This window comes from Suncus etruscus, chromosome 1 (assembly GCF_024139225.1).
Source record: "Suncus etruscus isolate mSunEtr1 chromosome 1, mSunEtr1.pri.cur, whole genome shotgun sequence".
NCBI classification, from domain to species: domain Eukaryota; kingdom Metazoa; phylum Chordata; class Mammalia; order Eulipotyphla; family Soricidae; genus Suncus; species Suncus etruscus.
This window is the reverse complement of record NC_064848.1, coordinates 151,176,342-151,191,397: the sequence shown is the minus strand read 5'-3', so window position 1 is coordinate 151,191,397 and position 15,056 is coordinate 151,176,342. Positions and strand designations below refer to the sequence as shown.

The 15,056-nt window shown below is 40.0% G+C and overlaps 1 pseudogene and 2 gene segments (V, D, J or C); all 3 read right to left on the bottom strand.

The window, feature by feature from the left end:
• Positions 1–2,462: 2,462 nt before the first annotated feature.
• LOC126023801 (T cell receptor beta variable 9-like) lies at positions 2,463–3,074 on the bottom strand (annotated as a pseudogene).
• A 6,315-nt stretch (positions 3,075–9,389) lies between these two features.
• Positions 9,390–9,913, bottom strand: LOC126023643 (T cell receptor beta variable 4-2-like). The segment is given in 2 exon segments: positions 9,390–9,754; positions 9,865–9,913. Coding segments are annotated over 2 exon segments (414 nt in total).
• Positions 9,914–12,955: 3,042 nt separating this feature from the next.
• Positions 12,956–13,478, bottom strand: LOC126023484 (T cell receptor beta variable 4-2-like). The segment is given in 2 exon segments: positions 12,956–13,320; positions 13,430–13,478. Coding segments are annotated over 2 exon segments (414 nt in total).
• Between the last annotated feature and the right edge of the window lie 1,578 nt (positions 13,479–15,056).

Genomic DNA, 15,056 nt, shown 5'->3' with positions numbered 1-15,056 from the left:
CCAAGTGACATCTCAACCCTAAACTTTGAAACTAAAATGTGCTTTACTTTGAATTTTATGTCCTTATTTTAGTCAGTTAGCAAATGTGTTATACAGAGTAAACCTGCCAAAAAGCTGAGTAATTGTCTTGAAGTTTCATCATAGGGGCCTTAGGAGATCCTGGATACTCAATCAATTTAGAAAGAGTAGTAATTGGAAGTCTTTTACTATGAACATGTGTGATTCACAGATGGAATGACTATCCTGGAAAACTATCTTTTAATGAACTCATATTTTAGGCATTTGCATATTTTCCAGTTAGAAGGCAAGGTCTATATATGGGTTAGGCTTCTTCATCACACTGTTTCCCCATCCAAAGCCATAAGAAATAGATGTCTACCATAGTATCTATGATAATTACATTTTTGTTTGCCATTGGGTCATTGTATGGGTTACCTACACATGCATCACAAATAATTCATTCTGTAGAGTATGAAGGCAGACTGATATGTTTGTTTGGGTATAACATTACTGACCCAAGATTGTATCTAAGATGGCTCTACATAATCAGGCTCCTTGCTCATGACAGGGCAGGGGAGGAAGAGGACACGCTGATTGGGATGTATTTTTTATGAGTCGTTCTGAGATGTTTGTTATTTTCTTGCCTGAACCCCAAATTACTTGTCACAGGGTCATGTCCTTTCAGACACAGGGTCAAGTAAAAATAATGTACAAATGAACTGCTTAGAATAAATTCTACAATATTTTTCACTCTAAAAGATGCACCTGACCATAAGACTCACATAGTTTTTAGATGCTTTCCTCCCCTGCACTCAGGCTTCAGCTCTAGGCAGCATTCCCTCCATAAGATGACATCTTTTGGGGGATAAAAGTGTATCTTATGGTATAAAAAATATGGTATTTAATTTTATTTTAATTAGGAGTTTGGACTTACTCCTGGTTTTGTATTCAGAAATCCATATGTGACAGTGCTTGGATGATATGTGGTACTGATTGAACTGGGGTCATCTGCACACAAAGAAAGCATTTAATTCCCTGTGTTACTTCTCTGGACCAAGAGTAAAAATTTATATCTCTCTAGTTGTTTTTCTTTTAAGACAGTTTTTGAATTACTTTTAATTCATCCATATGATTTAAGTAGTTTCACTATCTAATTGTCCCAGATAAACTGATTTTGATTCAAAGACTTTCATAATGAGCTGCATTTATTTGTGCGTGTAAGTGTAATATTCTGAAAAAAAAATGAGTCGCCTAATGGGACCTAAAGCCTTTCATGAAGCCCAAATCCCACATATTCTACAGTTTTTCCTGATTTGCTTGTGGCTCGCATTGTAACAATCTCTTCACCTACTATGAATGTCAAACTTCAGAGTTTGGCATCAACACTGAAGAACTCATTTTGACTTGTGTCATATCAAATCAGCAAAAGGGTCACCTGTCAAGTGGTGTAACAGCAGATGATCAACTGATGCATGAGGGCAGATATGTAAGGTACAAGTTAAGAAATGAAAATTTTATTTTGTTTCTCTCCTACTGGAGCCATTTGGCACTTAAGTAATTGACCTGCACAGGTAAGAATTAATGTCAAAATTAATGTAGGATGTAGAAAGCCTATCTCAAATACAGGAGGGGTGGATTTGGGGGTGGGGGAGGGAAGAGATGGGAACATTGGTGATGGGAAAGGTTGCACAGTGAAGGGGAGTGTTCTTGTTATGACTGAAACCCAACTACAATTATGTTTGTAAACATGGTGTTTAAATAAAAAATTATGAAAAATTCAATTTGATCTATAGGAAAATAATTATGTATTTTTATTATAGACCTCAAAGTTCTCCAAATCAAAAAACATGTATATTATAAAAAATTTCATGTAACACAATGCCTGGCATAAAACATGAGCCATTGAATATATTTTGAATAGACAGTCGAGATTGAAATGTAAGCATTCCTGCTGATCTTCTATGGTCATTACCTCATGTGCAGAAGGGAGCTCTAGTCACTGCAGATATTCTATTCAGATATTGCAGTGAATCTGAGAAAGCACAAATGGGATCCTCCTGGCTAAGAGCCTTCCTGATAGACAAAGACTCTTGGCCTATGAGACAGCTGGGACCTGGCCTTTGACTTACTGGTGTTTCTTTGGGTGTTGAGGATCAGTGAATCTTCTTTGCCTTGAGTAATATATTCTTTGCAGTTGTTAGGGAAGAGACTGTGAAAATCCACTAAAGTTCATAATTTTCTCAGTCCTGGATAATCTGGAACTGGAAAAAAGAAGTCAGAGAAGGAAATTGACTATGGGGACAGATGAGGAGAACGTGACTAAGAAAATGCAAATGTGTTTGATTCCTCTTTCTTCCAGATCTGAAACATGAATTGGGGAAAGCTACTTTTCCTGATTTCTATCCACACATAAAACATTTTCCTTCTTGACTCTGGAACATTAAATTCATTTCTACATATAATCACAAAGACACTGTTCTCTCTAGGCTGAGCCCTGCTGGCTGGCAGCCTCCTCTCACTTTCACTTCCTGGGCTGGGCAAGAATGTTTTTGTGCAGGAGGCTCCTGAGCAGGCAGGGCTGTGAGGCTGCTGGCACAGAGGTACAGGGCAGAGTCATTCACTTCTGTGGATGAAATGTTCAGCTCAGAGTGCAAATCTGAACTGATCTGTCGAACTGAGAAGCGATCAGGGATGATGCCTTTCTCATTCTCTTCTCCATTAAAGTAACTAACAAGAAACTGGGGGCCCTGGCCCAGGACTTGTTGATACCAAAGCACAGTGTTGTGGCCAGACTCATAGGAGCATCTCAGGGTCAATCTCTGATTTCTTGATTTTGTCAGGTATTTGGGGGGTTTGAGTGATCACAGGATCCACAGGGTCTGTTGGGAAACAAAGAAAGGGATGAAGGAAACAGAGAAAGGGATGACTACAACAAGGGAGTCTCCTGTTGTAGTCTTCCTGGGAGGCAGGTGGTTACCACGCCTGGCAAAACCCCACACAGGCCCACCTTATTCCCAGGACTCACCTATTCCCAGGAGACAAAGGGCCACACAATAGAAGAGCCTGGAGCCCATGGCAGATTCAGGGACCAGAGAGCTAGCTCTAGAGTGGGTTCGCATAAACTCTGTACTTTCTGTTTTCTGATAGGACCTTTTGCCTGTGATGTCATTGAGTGATGTTCTTATGTAATGTGCTCCTGGCCTGTGCAGACTGGCTCTAAGGCCTATATGGTCTACCAGTGGTCTAGCATGCATCACGGTTGGCAACTCTATCTGCCATGCCTAGGCCAGATTACCTCAAAAGGGTAAGTAGGGAATTGATCATCGTCTTGTCCATGCTCTGATTCACTATATTTTCCTTTACCTAAACTCTGTGTATCCACTTACCCAGCATTAACTGATTCTATGGTAAGATATGAGACAAGTTAAAATATTTTAGGACATAAAATAGTGAGATGGTGTGGCCTGGAGAGATAGCACAGCGGCGTTTGCCTTGCAAGCAGCTGATCCAGGACCAAAGGTGGTTGGTTCGAAATCCCGGTGTCCCATATGGTCCCCCATGCCTGCCAGGGAGCTATTTCTGAGCAGACAGCCAGGAGTAACCTCCCTGAACACCGCTGGGATGTGCCCAAAAACCAAAAAAAAAGAAAATAGTGAGATGGTCCCCCATAGATACTTGCCTGGTAGCATTAGTTTTTATGCTACTCTTCAATAGAATGATGTATTTGTCTTTCATTGATTAGTATGAAGTTCCAGGTACATCTACCTTTTAACATGTTGTGAGGCAGGTATGTTAGCTTCATTGTTCCAGTTTCCACTTAGTGAAGCAAATCTATTTCCTGAGGAGGGCTATAGCCAATATCCCATAATTCATTTAATTAACTCTCATACTTTTCCTGGTTACTTATAGTTCCGCTGGATTACTGCACCTCCATTGTGGTCCACTGTTAATTATCTGATTTATTCATATTTTTCTGAAGAACAGAAATTTTCAATCAACCTACAATCCTGAACCCATCAACCTTTTATCCTATTCTTCAGTTTTCTGGGACAGTGTCGTTTGATTGATCTTCAAACCATATCTGGTGGAGGCAAAATGATTTACAAAGAACTGTATCAATAAAGGAAAATAGTTAGTAGTTCACCATGGTAAGAAAGAAAAGACAAGTCAGAATGTTTTAGGACATAAAAGTCAAATGATCCCTCATCAGATACTGTCTGGGTAGCATTATTTATATTGTTGCTATTCAACAGAATTTTTTAAGTATTTTCATAATTTTGTATTAAAGTTCATTATTACTAGATTTTAGACTATACTATTTCTGGAAGATATTTATATATTTAACTTCTTAAATTTTATATATTTATATATATAACTTCTTAACATTTCTTAACTTTATGAAACTGAAGGCAAAACCTCCCTTTTTAGCTATAATTAAGGGAGATCCAGCTGAGATTTGTGATAACATTTGTGATATTATTATCTATATGTATCTATGGAACTGTTACGATGAGACCAATAGATTTTAGTACATGCCACCTAAAGAAAAATTATTCCAACGTGGGGTATTTTACACACACCTCACATACACACATTTGTGCTTCATGCATCTAACATTTTTCTCTAATTGACTAGACTGTCAATTATCAATCACAATTTTTCAGTAGTTTTTTCCAGAAAAATTTCTGAGAAATATCCCTTGTCTATAAAGATGTGGTAGTCAATGTCAAGGAAGAAAAATATTATATATCATTCTTAGACTGGCTGAAAGTCACTCTAAAATCATCTTTTTCTATTCCAGAGCAATTGGTATAATTCAGCTTTTATTCACCTATGCCATGAAAACATTGCTCAGAATATTGCAGAGAAATTATATGAAACTCTAAAGTCTTTCTTAATGACTGACTACTCATTTCATTTCAGATGAAAACACATCTCTATGGGGAAACAGTGATTTATAATATTCCATGGTTCTAAATAGATGGACATTAATCTAATTTTGCAAATGTCAAAGTGTATTTAGCTTTTCTTAAAAAATTAAGAGATGAGAGTTGGGGTGGAATTATGTCACCAACCCCCTCCCCCAATTCATGCATGCATGTCGAAAATTTCAAATACCAAATTCCTACTTCCCAGTGAAAATTAATTGGACTCAGGATCATTCAGGAACTGGCTAAGGTTAAATGAGGCGCTTGAGGGTGGGATCCTAATGCAATAACACAGGTGCCCTTTGTTCACAAGAAGAGACTCAAAGGAGCTTTCTTTCCATAGAGAAGCGAGCATTGAGACAGTGAGAAGCCACTTATTAGAACAAGTTCAAGAATAGACCCCTTCCCAAAACTAAACTTAATTCTCAAATTCTCAGTCTTCAGAACTGTGAGAGGAATTAAATGTGCTGCCATTTCCTGTCCTTTTTTTTTTTTTTTTATTCCAGGAGTCATTTCTGTATGACCAGAATTCACAGACAGTTAGGAAGGGAAACTGATCAAGAGCAAAAAGCATGTAGGGAGTCTAAGGGATGGACTTGGATTTAGAAACTGTCAGGCTTAAAACAACTATATCCCACTCACTCCAAGGACATACTTGCTTCCAGTGGGTAGAGGCTGTACAGAAACATGGAACACGTGGAACTGGGCACATAGATACCTTTCTGCCTCCTAGTCCACTAGGAGAAGGTGTTTGCATCCCTTTTTAAATTGGAGATGACAAAATGACTCAGTACTGATGACATTGTCTTAAGTGATTCAGAAACCCTACTTTATAACCAAATCCTGAGCAATAGGATCCAAATATTTACCCTGAAAATCCTTTATATGACCCGTGACAATGGTCAGGACTGTGAAGATGGTTACACAGTTTTTTTGTTTTTGTCCTTACAACTTTTGTTTATCTTTGCTTTTCTGTTTTCTTTACCTGTGCCTGCTCATGGGCTTACAAACCCTCTATTTCCTATTACATTTCCTTCTCTTTCCCTTGCAAATTCAGAGCCATTCTCTAACCACTGCATACGTTCCTAGCTTCCTGTTGACATAGCACACCTGCAAATTAATGTCAATGCTATTAAGTTCTTTGGTAAATTAAAACACCAAAGAAGATGGTTGCTTAACCCTTCCGATGCTAGGTTGCTGGTTCAAGTAGGCTTGCTGCTCCTGAGAAACATGCAGAGGCTGAAAGTTGAACAGTGCCCCCATGTGGTTGTGCCATGAGTAGACCCAAGGGTTCACTTTTTCTGTGATGGGATTTGTTTAGATTATGGATATTTCTCCATTTGCTTATTGCACTGTTTTGTTTCTACAGGGATAATAAAAGAAAAAAAGAATCTACATACAAAAGATAGGTGGTATGAGAGCTTGCACTGTAAATTTAAACATTTGAGGTTAAGAGTGAGAGAGTTAGGACAGGCAGCCGATTTTGTTAGTATCCCTGGAGCATTGTCAGGGATCACTCCTGAGTACAGAGCCTGAGGATTGCTGGAAATAGCCTAAATCTCCCTGTGTGAGAGCTCACATACAGGGAAAAAAGTTGTTATTGAAAGATGTATTTCACCTTTGAGAAAATCCTTGTGCAGGAAATGGTGCAAATTTGATTTTGAATGGAGCTGCTAAAGGAGAAACTGGCAGAACATGAACAGTCTTCTTCCTACAGATGGAGTCTCAAAGTGTTTTTTGGATGCTTCCTAATGAATATGCTTCCTAATGAATTGAAGTTGTTTTTGTTGTTGTACGTGTGTTTATGGCCCCCTTAACAACTTGTCCAAGCAGACATATACAAAGAAGCCCATCGAAGATGTCTGATAATCAGCTTAAAGAAAATAAGTAATACCGACTATTTCCATACTTAGGACTATATGTAATACTCATTATTTCCATACTTATTCCCAATATTCTTTGTTTAAAATTTCTTTTTTTATAAAGCCTCTTTTTGCCTCTCTTTATTGATAATAGGATTAAAACCCATTTTTCTCTAATAAGTCATGAGTAAATGTGTTTATTGATAAATTATTATAATTCTCTAGTATCTTCTTCAATGTGCAAGTAGAAGGTAGAATATTACATACTTAGAATATTCCATACTTCTATACTTAGTATATTCCAGATTGGATTAACATAGGATTAAAAAATAGAGGGGCTTAGAAATAGAATGTGAGAACAACTCAGTTTCTCCGTATGTGGGGTGGTCCAGCATGGTGGGGGAATCTATTTCCTGGAAGGGACCATAACACCCAAGGCGTTAAAAATGGTGTGATGTTGGTGAGGTAGTGTTGCCTGAGTATCTGAGACAAAATTCATATATTAACATCTAATATTAGACATTTTACTGCATGTAACAAAATTTATAACACTCTGAAGTATTATTACTATTTTGTATCATCCTACCAGTGTTCTTTTTAAGATGACTTTATGAAATATACATATCATCAGATAATCACAGATATCACTTTTCTGTTCTTACAAAAGACTATATTCATGATTATTCAAAATATATTAAATCTGGGTCCTAACAGACTGATATTAACAGGAATCATCTTCTTCAATATTACCAGGTCCCCAGATATTACCACTACTACTTGTCCCAGGTCTTGCTTCTCTGTTTATCACTAATGCTCTCTTGAGTATTAGTGATAATTTACAGCTCACCTCTTCGACTAAACCTAGCAGTTGATATGTATGTGTATATATATGTATACATAGCTTATTATATATACATATATATACTTATGTTTGTTGCCATGTGCTATAGTGTCTTCTAGAACATTTCTTTTATTCCTGCTGCCTGGAAAATTGTCTGCCACATCTATGAGTCAGTAAAATAGAATAGAAAAGACACTCCCACCACATCACACCGACTATCCTCACAGATCTGTACTCTGCTCTCTGCTTTATGGTCATGACACAGGGCCCTATCTATGCTTTTGTAACTCTTAATAGCTCTGAGGAAAAAGAATTAGTGTGGAAAAAAAAGAGTTAGTGTGAATCCTTACTCAAAGCTTCCTGGACCCCCATTGCTACAGGCCTCTGAGGTGTTTCTTCCTTTCCAGGTAATTTCCCTATGGAAGTATTTTTCTATTTGGAACTTTGGGTGAACCTTCAGGCATAGGAAGAGTATACAGAGATCCCACTTTATTTCTATTATACAGATCATTACTGACACCACTTCTATCCTCCTAGGCATCCCATTTAGGTGATAGTCATATGATTATCCTAAAAATTTGAGCATCTATCTATATCTCTCCTTAATTTGCATGTTGTCTCTAAAGTACCTATGCATAGCCACAGTAGACTCTCTTCCTAGAGAATTTTATGATTTCAGTGCCTGAGGCACACTGCTTAGACTAGGAGAGACTTCAGGCCCTGAATGTGTTTACAAGACTGGGGATGGTTACAAGATATCATGCCAAGAAAATTTGGGTTCAGCAAAGATAGCACCCACGATCAATTCTTGCTCTAGAATATCTGCAATGAGAAACTGAGGTGGAGAGAGTACAACATGTAGGGCAATTGCCTTGCACATGGTTGACCCATGGTTTGATCCTCAACACCACTTATAGTCCCTGAGCACACCAGGCCTGTTGCCGAGCCAGGAGTAAGTCCTGAGCATTGCTGTGTATGACCCCAAAATAAAACAAAACAATAAAATAAAATGCTAGCAGGCCTCTTGTCTGTCACTCTGCACTGAGTCACAATCCAATAGACTCAAGATGGGCTGGAGAGATGGCGCTAGCTGTAAGGCATCTGCCTTGAATGCGCTAGCCTAGAATGGACCATGGTTTGATCCCCCGGTGTCCCATATGGTCCCCCAAACTAGGAGCAATTTCTGAGCACATAGAGAGGAGTAACCCCTGAGCATACTGGGTGTGGCCCAAAAACAAACAAACCAAAAAATCCAATACTCAAGGCCTAATAAGGAAGGTTGTGAAGTCCTTACGACAAAAAAAGACACATGGAGTATGGAGTCCATTAAACCATCAAGAGGTTGAGAACTGCAGATTTTCAACCCAGCTGAGGAAATTCACATATCATGATAAGAAGGGACAGAGCCAGTGGTGAACAGATGGTGAAGTAGTTTGTGAAGGGCTAAGCCCATCAGAAGCCAGGAGCAGGGTTGAGATCTAGAGTGTAAAATAGATGGAAAGAGAGGATAGCTACTGGGAGAAGGGCTGGCAGACCACTATGGGCAGAATAAAGTCGCATTTGAGAGATTTTCACAGGTACAAGTTAATTGGCCTAAAACCACTTGAACATATCTGTCCCACATCCAGCCTTGACACAGTTATTTAAGACCAAGCTGGACACAGACTGGTAGGACTCCTTTTTGGAGACTCTTACATATCTTGGTAGGCAGCATTCTGGTTTGAGATTTTGTGTGCATGTGCTGAACAGAGTCGTGGTTTACCCCACAGCTTCCTGGCAGGAACCAGGGGGTTTGTGAACAGGGAGAAACTGACTGTGCAGGGCTGTGTCTTGGCTGCTTGCACAGAGATACAAGGCTGAGTCTCCAGGCTGCAGGGAATCAACATGAAGATAGAGATGGGAGCTATCTGGGCATTCAGGTGAAAAGCGACTCGGAACAGTGTTGTTTTCAGAAAGTTCCTTATAAATGTAGAAAAACATAAGGTCCATTGGGATCTGAGCACTCTGTTTATACCAATACATAGCATTGTGTCCCATATCTTGCTTGCATATCAATTTCTTCTTGCTCCTCATTCCCATGATGAGGTATTTTGGCGTCTGTGTAATTTCAGTGTCCACAGGGACTGTTGGAAATAAGGGAAAAGTTCAAACAAAACAATAAGAGAGATGTAGATTGCAGTCATTGGAAAATGATTTGGACTTGAAGAACAATCCAATGTAACCCAATACTTACCTGCTCCCAGGAGACAGAGGACCACATAGAAGAACAGCCTACAGTCCATTGGGAATCTGGGTTGAAATCTCAACATAGTCTAAGCTGCCACAGGCAGAGGATTGAATTATAGCTGCCTTGTACTTGGTGGTTTCATCTCTGATGTCATTATTCTTGACAGTTTCCCCAGCTCCTTTTATCTCCTCATCTAGATTTTGATAGAAGATAAAAGAGACTATAGGGGGATAGAGTGGTGGCACAGCAGTAGGGTGTTTGCTTTGCACATGGCTAACCTAGGACAGACCACAATTTGATCCCCTGGCATCCCATATGGTCCCCCAAGCCAGGAGCGATTTCTGAGTGCATAACCAGGAGTAACTCCTGAACATCACTAGGTTTGGACCCAAAACAAAAATAAAAAGAAGAGACTATATGGAACTTGTGGGACATTTCTCTCACCAGTGGTCTTTGGTATTTATCAATCCTCCTCACTAATAGATTCTTATCTATCCACAGTTATTTCTCCTTCAAGGACTTTCCCTCTTCACATGCTCAGTTATACTGTGAAGGTGAAATATGTAGAGACACTTGGAAGGTAAAGATAAACACAGTAGTGTTTTATTTTTTTTTTTTTGTCTTCTTTGGTGTATAAGGACATTGGAGCCCCTTGGCTCTGCCCTACTCCATGGAGGGAGATGATGGATGGGACATGGTTCCATTTTGCAACAGTTCCCATCATTCATAGTGCATGGCTGTGATGTCAGTGACTAGACATTGATAAGGGTTGGGGTACCCTTTTCAAGTCTCATGGGTATAGAACTAAGAGCAAAAGATTACTAAAATACAACTCAAGGCAGGATATATAGGACAAAGGAAAATAGATTAGAAAGTGATTTTAGGGGCCGGAGAGATAGCATGGAGGTAAGATGTTTGCCTTTCATGCAGAAGGACAGTTGTTCGAATCTCAGCGTCCCATATGGTCTCCTGTGGCTGCCAGGGGCAATTTCTGAGCATAGATCTAGGAGTAACCCCTGAACACTTTTGGGTGTGACCCAAAAACCAAAAAAAAAGTGATTTTAATTTTATATCACTGAGTTGTTTAGAATGGATGGACCAAATAAGGATGAGCCCTAATGCCCTCCTTTGCCTCTTCATACCATCTTTTATTTACCCCTAACTCTCCACAACCCTCTTCCCTTCTCCATGAATCAACAGATATTTCAGTAAGCCACAGTGCCTCAATAGCACATTTCCTAGATGGAAGGCCTCTGAGGAATTTGATTTACTCTAGAAATACTGAGCAAGTAGAAAGCATAAAAATATACAATATTCTTCCATTGACACACAGTCATAAGCAAACATCCATAGATACAATTAATTATATATGGATAGGACTCAGAAATGAGTCCAGCCTTTTAGTCCCCATTAATTACATATTTAAGGACCAAACGCAATAATGCTCAGAGGTCACATCTGGCAGTCCTTGCGGACTGAACCCAGATTGGTAGTATGCAAAGCATGAACCTTAACTCTGTACCCACATTCTTTTTTTTTTTTTTTTTGGTTTTTGGGCCACACCTGGTAATGCTCAGGGGTTACTCCTGGCTATGCACTCAGAAGTCGCTCCTGGCTTGGGGGACCATATGGGAAGCCTGGGGATTGAACCGCGGTTCGTCCTAGGCTAGCGCTGGCAAGGCAGACACCTTCCCTCTAGCGCCACCGCACCGGCCCCGGTACCCACATTCTTTTCTCTCTCTGTTTCTTTCTCTCTCTCTTTCTCTCTCTCCCTTCCTTCTCCCTCTCTGTCCTAGCCTTCCAGTGTTTTAATCACTTCACAATCAAGATACTCATGAATCATCTTCAAATTTATCTGTTCCTAAAATAACAATAATAGAATCATGCATCCAGAGCATTTTTCTAGTTTGAGATTCATGAGGAGGACCTTCTTATGTGATACTTATCTGCTTTATTGCACAAAAGTCATATATGGTTTTATTTTATATTTAATTATTGAATATATCTATTTATTAACATATACAGTGCCAGTATACAGATACCAGTATGAAGATGAAGCCCATGATGTTGGATCCTGGGTGAGTTCAAGGCCAGGTGGCTTATAGTGGGGCAGGACAGCAGAGGAAGAAAATTGATGGATCAGAGCAACTTCTAGAAATTACTCCTTTATCTTAGGTGAGAGTGGGATATTTATAATGTGCTCAGTCAATCAGGTTCAAAGGATTGACTGTGTGTGGGAAGTTTACTGGTCAAAAGTCCTTCAGGGGAAGTGCTATATTATAGTGGCTTAGGGAAAGCAGGCTTTGGGTTTCTCTTTTGGGGGGCCAGATTATGCAGGTTTCTTTTTTTATTTGGGGGCCACACCTGGTGACATTCACGGATTTAATTCTATGTGCTCAGAAATCGCTTCTGGCTGGGTCCAGAGCAGTGGCCCAAGTGGTAGGGCATTTGCCTTGCACGTGCTAACCTAGGAGGGACTGTGGTTTGATTCCCCGGCTCCCATATGGTCCCCAAACCAGGAGCGATTTCTGAGCAAATAGCCAGGAGTAACCCCTGAGTGTCACTGGGTGTGGCCCAAACCCTCCCCCCAAATAATCTAATAGATTCAAAGCCTAATAAAGCAGGTTGTGAAGTCCTTATTACAAAAAAAGACACATGGAGTATGGAGTCTATTAAACCATCAAAAGGCTGAGAACTCACTCTGCAGAGAATCAACCCAGATGAGGAAATTCACCACATCGTGGTAAGAAGGGACAGAGCCAGTGGTGAGCCAATAGTGATGTAGTTTGTAAAGGGCTAAGCCTATCAGAAGCCAGGAGCAGGGTTGAGATCTAGAGTGTAAAATAGATGGAAAGAGAGGATAGCTACTGGGAGAAGGGCTGGCAGACCACTATGGGCAGAATAAAGTCTCATTTGAGAGATTTTCACAGGCTCAAGTTAATTGGCCTAAAACCACTTGAACATATCTGTCCCACATTCAGCCTTAACACAAGCTGGACACAGACTGGTGGGACTCCTTTTTGGAGACTCTTACATATCTTGGTAGGCAGCATTCTGGTTTGAGATTTTGTGTGCATGTGCTGAACAGAGTCATGGTTTACCCCACAGCTTCCTGGCAGGAACCAGGGGGTTTGTGAACAGGGAGAAACTGACTGTGCAGGGCTGTGTCTTGGCTGCTTGCACAGAGATACAAGGCTGAGTCTCCAGGCTGCAGGGAATCAACATGAAGATAGAGATGGGAGCTATCCGGGCATTCAGGTGAAAAGCGACTCGGAACAGTGTTGTTTTCAGAAAGTTCTTTAAAATTGTAGATGAACATAAGGTCCATTGGGATCTGAGCACTCTGTTTATACCAATACATAGCATTGTGTCCCATATCTTGTTTGCATATCAATTTCTTCTTGCTCCTCATTCCCATGATGAGGTATTTTGGCGTCTGAGTAATTTCAGTGTCCATAGGGACTGTTGGAAATAAGGGAAAAGTTCAAACAAAGCAATAGGGAGATATAGATTGCAGTCATTGGAAAATGATTTGGACTTGAAGAACAATCCAATGTAACCCAATACTTACCTGCTCCCAGGAGACAGAGGACCACATAGAAGAACAACCTGCAGCCCATTGGGATTCTGAGTTGAAATCTGAGCATAGTCTAAGCTGCCACAGGCAGAGGATTGGATTATAGCTGCCTTGTACTTGGTGGTTTCACCTCTGATGTCATTATTCTTGACAGTTTCCCCAGCTTCTTTTATCTCCTCATCTAGGTTTTGATAGAAGATAAAAGAGACTGTACTGGGATAGCGGTGGCACAGCAGTAGGGCGTTTGCTTTGCCCATGGCTAACCTAGGACGGACCACAATTTGATTCCCTGGCATCCCATATGGTCCCCCAAGCCAGGAGCGATTTCTGAGTGCATAGCCAAGAGTAACTCCTGAGCATCAGCAGATGTGGACCCAAAACAAAAATTAAAAAAAGAGACTATATATATAGTCTCTTTTTTATTATATATATATATATATATATGGTATTTCTCTTGCCATTGGTCTTTGGTACTTACCAACTCTCACGGATAGATTCTTATCTATCCACAGTTATTTCTCTTTCAATGACTCTACCTTTTCACTTGCTTAGTCATACTGTGAGGTGAAATATGTAGAGATACATGGAAGGTAAAGATACGCACAATAGTGGGGTTTTGTGTGTGTGTGTCTCCTTTGATGTGTAAGGTCATTGGAGCCCCTTGGCTGTGCCCTACTCCATTGAGGGAGATGATGGATGGGACAGAGTTCCATTCTGCAACAATTCTCATCATTAATAGTACATGGCTGTGATGTCAGTGACTAGATATTGAGAAGGGTTTGGAGAACAATGTTGGGGATACCCTTTTCCAGTTCCATGAATATAGAACTAAGAGCAAAAGATTACTGATAGATAACTCACGGCAGGATATACAGGACAAAGGAAAATGAATTAGAAAGTGATTTTAATTTTATATTCCTGAGTTGTTTACAATGGATGGTTCCAGTTAAAATAAGGATGAGCCCTAATGTCCTCCTTTGCCTCTTCATAGCATCTTTTATTTACCCCTAACTCTCCACATCCCTCTTCCCTCCTCCCTGAAGCAATAGATATTTCAGTAGAACCACAGTGCCTCTATATGGCCACAATAGCACATTTCCTAGATGAAAGACCTCTGAGGAGTTTGACTTACTCTACAAATACTCACTGAGCAAGGAGAAAGCATAAAAGTATACAATATTCTTGCATTGACTCACAGTCATAAGCAACCACCCATAGATACAATTATAAACAGATAGGTCTCAGAAATGAGTTCAGCCTTTCAGTACCTATTAATTGCATTTTTAAGGATCAAACCTAATAATGCTCAGAGGTCACATCTGGCAGTCCTTGGGGACTGAACCAAGATTGGTAGCATGCAATACATGAACCCTAACTCTGTACTCTCTTTCTCTCTCTGTCTCATTCTCTGTCTCTCTGTTTCTCTTTCCCTCCCTCCCCCTCTCTGTCCTAACCTTCCAGTGTTTTAATCACTTCATAATCAAGATACTCAGTGTCCTCTTGTATGACTCTTGAGAAACTGAAATGAATCATCTTCAAATTTTTCTGTTTCTAAAATAACAACAATATAATCAGGCATCCACAGCATATTTCTAGTTTGAGATTCACGAGGAGGACATTC